At 40.9% G+C, this 7002-nt stretch overlaps 1 protein-coding gene across 1 annotated transcript in view; it reads right to left on the bottom strand.

The window, feature by feature from the left end:
- Positions 1 to 7002, bottom strand: part of HECW1 (HECT, C2 and WW domain containing E3 ubiquitin protein ligase 1) — a 436908-nt gene that overhangs the window by 74798 nt on the left and 355108 nt on the right. Inside the window, exons 18-19 of the mRNA XM_004708163.4 lie at positions 6520 to 6625; positions 5523 to 5619 (exon numbers count right to left, since the gene is read on the bottom strand). Of these exons, the coding sequence (XP_004708220.2) occupies positions 5523 to 5619; positions 6520 to 6625 (203 nt within the window). The remainder of the gene's footprint in view (positions 1 to 5522; positions 5620 to 6519; positions 6626 to 7002) is intronic.

Here is a 7002-nt window from a genome sequence, read left to right as displayed (position 1 = left end):
GATGCTCTGAAAACAATGACCTCTATTTACACTCACACAAGTATAACCCCCCCACCCCCAAAATACCACCTTCAAGTTATTCTAAATCATAGTGACCCAATAGAACAGAGCAGAACTGCTTCCGGGGGCTTCGGAGACTGTCACTCTTTATGGGAGCAGACAGCTTCAGCAGTATCCCTGAGAGTGGCTGGTGGATTTGGAGCACCAACCTTGAGGTTAGCAGCTCAGTGTTTAACCCAAAATGCCCCTTGGACTCATTCACACAAGTAGAAGCCAAGGTGCTAGGTCCTGGGTTGTCCAAGGCAGTCAGGAGTGGGCCTGCACAGGACAGGGCAGCTGGAGAACTGCACTGTGTGTGGTCACTGGATTGGAAGCCGTGTTAGAAAAGTGAGACATCTGAAGCCTGGTGGAAAGCGTTAAAGCCATGCTGGCGCCGGGAGGACCTTCGGAAGAGATGGGACTTGGTTGTCCAGATCAGGATGCACACGGCTATCCGTTGGTTAACTTTTACACAGCATATTCTGATAATTTCCACAAGCTCCTATTCCAACTTGGGAACCTTTCCACAACTTCTCATTCCAACCTGGGGAATTAGTTCAAGTATATTTAGGGACAAATAACTTTTATTTGAAACAACGTAACTTTCTATTATTTCCCTCTTGAGCTTGACATTATTCAAATATTACAAACAGCCTAGCTAAGAATCACGCCTTGTCATGGGTGCTTTAAAAGAAGTACTATTTTGGGGGGATGGGGCTTGCTTGTGTAGCAGAAATCTGGAAAGATTAAATTAAGGATTAATTTCATTTTAATATTTAACTTTTTCTTTAAAATTTTATTTCAAGATTATTTCAGATTCACTGATAATTGTAAGAAATAATATATGTAACCTCAACCCAATTTTCCCTGATAACCTAAGTATAATTAAAAAAATTTTTCAATAACTGCAAATACCAATTTTCTTCTCTTGTTGTATTAACATGAATTCAATTCATTTTATTTATCTATTTTATTAATCATTTTATTGGGGGGGGCTCTTACAAATCTTATAACAATCCATTATTCAATTGTGTTAATCACACTTTTATGTATGTTGCCACCAACATTTCCAAAACATTTTCTTTCTACTTGAGCCCTTTGAAATCGGTTCTTCATCCCACATAGAATATCTTCAGGCAAATATATAATTAACTTGACTCTTTGGTGCTTTCCTTTCTTATTTTAAGAAGGCACGGTAATCTTTGTTGATCTCTTTAAAGGATTCACCTGTGACAAGGACTTGTAATCTAGCATGTAGAAGAAGCAATGAGTTCTACCTGAGCAGAGTTGCAAGGGGGGTGGTTTTCCCTTTGCCTCTTGACTCTTGAGCTTGGAGTTGTCTGATCTCAAATCATGGTTCTAGGACACACACAGGCCTCATCATAAACAGCAATGTTGAGGCTCCTAGTTCTCTTAGCTGACCCCCAAAAGAGCCAAGTGCTTGCTCTTGTCTTGTAGCCTTTTTTCAGTCCCTGGCCCCATATTCAGTTTCTGATACTCACATTGGGATTTGTTTTGGATGAGATACTTGGGTTAACCCGGTGTCCTTAATTCTCTTAGAGTCCATTGGCCACCTGACTTTGTATGTAAAAGTGCATGGTTATACATGGGGAGTATCAATAATTGTTTTCATCAGATCCTCAAAGGGGTCCATGACCCTAAAAAGTTTATTTGTTTCAATACTTAGTAATTTCTGATCAGGAATTGGCATTTCCCACTCTAAATGTCCTGGTTTCAGGATGCCCCACTGCCCCCTCCAGCTCTGGAGAAGTATAATTGTATATTTCTAGACTATAATAAAAGACTTTCTACTCTTATAAAGAGTTATACTCTTGGAAACCCACAGGGGACAGTTCTATGTGCCCGTAGGATCATCCTGAGTCAGACCCAACTCGATAACAGTGAGTTTGGTTTTAGTTTCTATGGTTTCTTGGATTTTATTGTAATGTGATATATACACAGTTATACACCGTTTCTTTTCTTTGGAAATATATTCTCTTATTATAATAACTGCCACGGGAGATTGTGGCAGTTACATAATCTATTGTCAACTTGAGGAAGGGGTGGAGTTTAGCCTGTCAATCAGGTCGCAGCTTGATGACCTCATTTGGAGGCACGATGGAGATAAATAGCTCACTGGAGACCAAATACACTCTCTCTGCTGACAAGACACATGGAGCTATGCTGAGAGAACCAGAGCCCGGGAGCTGGAGGAGTCATGTGGAGACCCATGCTAGCACTGAAATGCTTCTACCACCACTGGATCCACAAGATTTCCATCTGGCCTGTGATCTTCCTTAATTTGGCATCATTTCATATGTTTCGTTGAGTCTGAAGAGGAATTTATAGAGTGGTATCAGACATATGGGCTAATATTCGACTTATGGACTTGATCTGGACTGACTGGGATGTTTTCTTAATATACAATTACTCTTTGCTATAAAGCTCTTTCTCACACACATATGAGTGTCTATGAATTTGTTTCTCTAGCCTACCGGGACCAAGACAGGATTGTCCATCTTCTTCTTTTTAACTTTTTAAGTAATTTATTTTTATTAATTTATTTTTATTAAAAGATCATTTTATTGGGGGCTCTTACAACTCTTATTATAATCCATACATCAATTGTATCAGACATATGTTGCCATCATTCTTTTCTAGACATTACTTTCTATTGAGCCCTTGGTATCAGCTCCTCTTTTTTCCCTCCCTCCCCATGACCCCTTGGTAGATTATAAATTATTATTATTTTTATATCTCATGCCGACCACTGTCTCCCTTCCCCCATGGTTTCTGTTGTTCTTCCCCATGGAGGGGAGTGTGTGGTTATGTGTCAATCATTGTGATTGGTTCCCCCCTCCTCCCTTCATCTTTCCCCCTTCCCTCTATCCTACTACTGGTATGACTACTCTCATTCCTGTTCCTGGATTCCGTGTGTCATGAGTTCTTGTCTCTTATCTGTACCTGTGCACATGCTTTGGTCTAGGCCTTTCCAAATAATTTAAGTGGAACTCTGGTGCCTTTGAGATGTTCACATTTCTTCAAAAAGTAAGCAGTGAATGCATAACTTAGTGGTGCAACCAGTGACATGTAGAAAAACAAACAGATCAAAAGTAGTAATGTGTCAGAAACTCTTTAGCTAAAGTAACTCCCATGAAAATCCCCCAAATGTTTAGGTAATGAGAGTCAAACAATTGCGAGAACAAAGGATCAACATCACTGACTTGCCGCTCCTTCCTCTGTGGCTCAATAATGAAACCTGGACGGGGACTTTTTAATTAAGGATCAAACATCCATGGAAGTGACAATGGAGAAGTGCTAGTGGTGCATTCCCTACGTGTTTGGCTGCTAACAGAAGGGTTAGCGGTTGGAACCTGCCACCCTTTCTGTGGGAGGACAAGTTAGCAGTCTGTGTATGTACAAATATTTGCCACCATGGAAGCTTATGGGGCAGTTAGTTCCAAGTTTGAGGGCAAAGAGTATAAAGAAACAGAAAATATAGTTCCTGCTGTAAAGAGCATACAGTGGCGTAGGGAGCCAGAGGAAAGGGGATATTACCTGAGATGACCCCAGTTTCTATCAGATTGACTCTGATTCATGGAGATTCCATTTATGTCAAGACATACCTGTTCTAAATAGGGGTTTTTCAATGGCTGATTTTTCAGAAGTAGATCACCAGACCTTTCTTCCAAGCACCTGTGGGTGGCTATCTACCTTTCAGCTAAAGTAAGTACTTGGTTTCTACCACCCGGGACTCCAACACTGGAGGTTGGAAGGGGAAGCCTACTATGATAGTAAGGTAAAAGGATCACTGAGCCTGCCGGAAGCATCCAGTCTTTTCAAAGGAGGGAGCACTTTTCAAACAAAAGGAGATTCCCTTCTGAGAGGAGTCATGTTAGTTAAAGTGAAGGCACCGAGTAAAATCACCTTGGAAGAGGTAGAAGATGTTGAATAGTAAAAAAAATACTAGAAGCAGGATGGGGTGTCAGGTTAGGGCAAGGCTTTAGCAACTTCGGGAATTGTGTTTAAAAATATGGATTTTATTTCAGTACATTTGGAGTCAAGGGGGTTTGGGGGCAGAAGTGGCATAATTTGAGCTATGCTTTATGAATGCAACTGTGGTTAGGACACAGCGAGGAGAGTAGCTTCTACCATACCCTCGTAACACCCAGAAGAAAGATGAGGTGGACCCGAACCTGGATCATTTCAGGCAGAAGTAAAGGCAAGAGTGGAAGAGAGAACACGGGGAGCTAAATGTGTAGAAGTGGTGGTGAAGGAAGAGGGGGGTGTTGGGATAAAGGGAAATTGGAGGATGGTGGTTGCAATTTACTCAGAATAAGACCACACAGCAAAGAGGTGTCAGTGAAGTGGTTGTGGAGGAGAAGTCAGTAAGCAATCCCCTCCTGGAGAGGTGAGCAAGGATTTTAATGGCCAAGACACTGTTTAAGGCATTAGTGCTTCGTGGAGAAAGTCAATGTGGAGGTGTCCGTTAGAACCCAAGGAGTGCAGCAAAGGGAATCAGAGGCATCCATTGCCCCCTCTTTTGCACACATCCCATTTAAACCTGTCAGTCATGTCCATGTCATGGCCCCATTTCAGTGATACTGGGGATTGTGCATAGAGCTTGAACATGCTTTGATCTGGATCATAAGTAGTGGAGCAAGAATTCAAACTCAAGAGACCATGTTCTCTAGTTCTGGAAGTTTGGATGGTGAACGGAAGGAGCAAAATCTTTGAGACTCCTGTTGAGAAACCAGGATTTAAATTCAGAGATATCTTCTCTTTTCATCATTTTGGGTTGTTATTTCTCATCCAGAGTGATCCAGGGTATCACAGATACTCAATTAAAGATGACTCTAATGGACACTAGGATTTAAGTGTTAGAGAACATATGATCCTTTCTTCTTGCTTGTTGGTTTAAGTTTTCATAAAGCTAGCTAACAACATATTTAGCAATTGTATTTCAGGAATGTAAAAAGCATATTTTTTACATAACTTTTTTCTATGAAAAATATTTTCTTCCTATTTCTGCCCCCTAAAATTTATGCAAATCATTTCAGCAGCATAAACATAATATGCAATATCACCATGGGTGTGTCTGGGTAGTGCAAAAATGTTAACTTGCTTGTAGCTAACTGAAAGACTGGTGGTTCTAGCGCCCCCAGAGGAAGGACGGTCTGGTGATCTGAAGATTCAGCCATCGAAAACCCCGTGGAGCACAGTGCTGCTCTGAACCGCGCGGAGTTGCCATGATTCAGACTCAATGGCAATTGATTTTTCACCTGACAATATGACTTCCCCACTGTGCCGGTTCTCAGAACATTAGCGCCTTGGGCTCCTTCCAGTTGAAAATTCCACTTAGAATCGAAATGTATAAATAAAATGCATCATCAGCTTTAGCTCATCTTCCATAGAGATACTTTTTGACCTGGATTAATGGCTGGAGAGGCTTAAGATTCCAGGGATAAAGAATGAGCCCCTACCTGAGTGCATGGTTTCTGGCCAGACTTGGCTGACGCTCTTGCAGCATTTCAAAAATGTTTGGCTGGCGTAGAAATGCCACAATCTTGTCATTATATGCTGAAACAGACAAATATGCAAAGTTGTGGTTGAGTCTGCAGTCCAGAGATAATTTCTCTGATGATTAGAAAATAGTTACTTGACATCAAGATTCATGTCGCAGTTTGAAAGGCAGGTAGCATACTCATTTAAGAAAACCTAAGTGGTTGAGATTTTTCTTTTTCTTATCACATAATAACCTTACTATTTAAAAAAGATCAGACTGAAAATGATCCAGCTGTAAGCTCATCATCCTTAATACCTAGGAATGTAACTGGGTGTGAACTCATCCCTCTGCGACATATGATGGATAATAAAATGGCTCTCCAGGGAGTCGTGTTTTTTGTTCTATGCTTTCTTGGTCATTTTGCCATAGTTCTTTATGAGTTCAAAGGAATATTTTTTTTTCTGACCACTGACAAGCCATGGCCATGAGTTAATTTCCCAGCAGGATAATGGAAATATATATAGAATCCATTTATAACTCTTTCACCCCATTTCCCTGGATACTGGTGGTATGTACTTTGGAAAGAGGGTAGTTAGCGTAAGGGGTGAAGACTATGAGAAAAAATTTTTTCCCGTGTATATGTGGAAAAGAGAAATATAAGTCAAACTGCGTATATGACCACAAAGACATGCATCACCTCACTTGAATTATGCTCTTTTGAATCGAGTTAACAAATCTATGAATGGAATAAAGTCGAGGGGGAGCAGGGTTGGGAAGGGAATGTAGAAATCAGAGAAAGGGACAGAGAGCAAGGCACTGTGTCCAGGAAGGGGAAAGAGAAAAAGGACAAAGAGGAGGTTGAAAGCCAAGGGCAAGGAGACTAGACAGTACCATAATAGAGAAAGCTGGACATTAAGAGATGCAGGGCAAGAAAAACAAGGCTAGCCAGAGGTGCACAGAAGCATGATACATACCCAGTGGCAGCGCCTCGTGTTGGTGTTGGCTTCGAATAGCAGCTACTAGGCTGTGTCCTGGCCTGGCCAATAAAGAGGCTCCTCTGTTTCTAGAGACTTCTGAGGCCTAATTTCAAAAGAGAAGTGAAGCATTGGAGAGCTGTCAGCAAGTTCATATGCTTTTTGATACCAATTTTTTTCAATATCGGGGGAAACGACCCTGCTATTGCTTAGGTTGAAAGGTTAAAAAGTTACAATCTGAAAAATGATGGTAATTAAGGAAGCCAAGGGTTGGGGCATGGAGAATAGACTAAGTGGAGTGGTTTATGTGCTATATTATCATTTCTAGGAAAGTGATTGTGCTAAATGCTATTAATGTGCACCAAATTCATAGCATTTTAAAAATCATTTTATTGGGGCTCATACAACTCTTATCACAATCCATACATACATCAATTGTGTAAAGCACACTTATACATTTGTTGCCCTCATCATTCTCAAAAT

The sequence above is a fragment of the Echinops telfairi genome, unplaced genomic scaffold (genome assembly GCF_000313985.2).
Source record: "Echinops telfairi isolate 266 unplaced genomic scaffold, ASM31398v2 ScPeMD7_7;HRSCAF=31, whole genome shotgun sequence".
Lineage (NCBI taxonomy): Eukaryota > Metazoa > Chordata > Mammalia > Afrosoricida > Tenrecidae > Echinops > Echinops telfairi.
The sequence above is the reverse complement of the archived record's forward strand: the minus strand, read 5'-3'. Positions and strand labels throughout refer to the sequence as shown.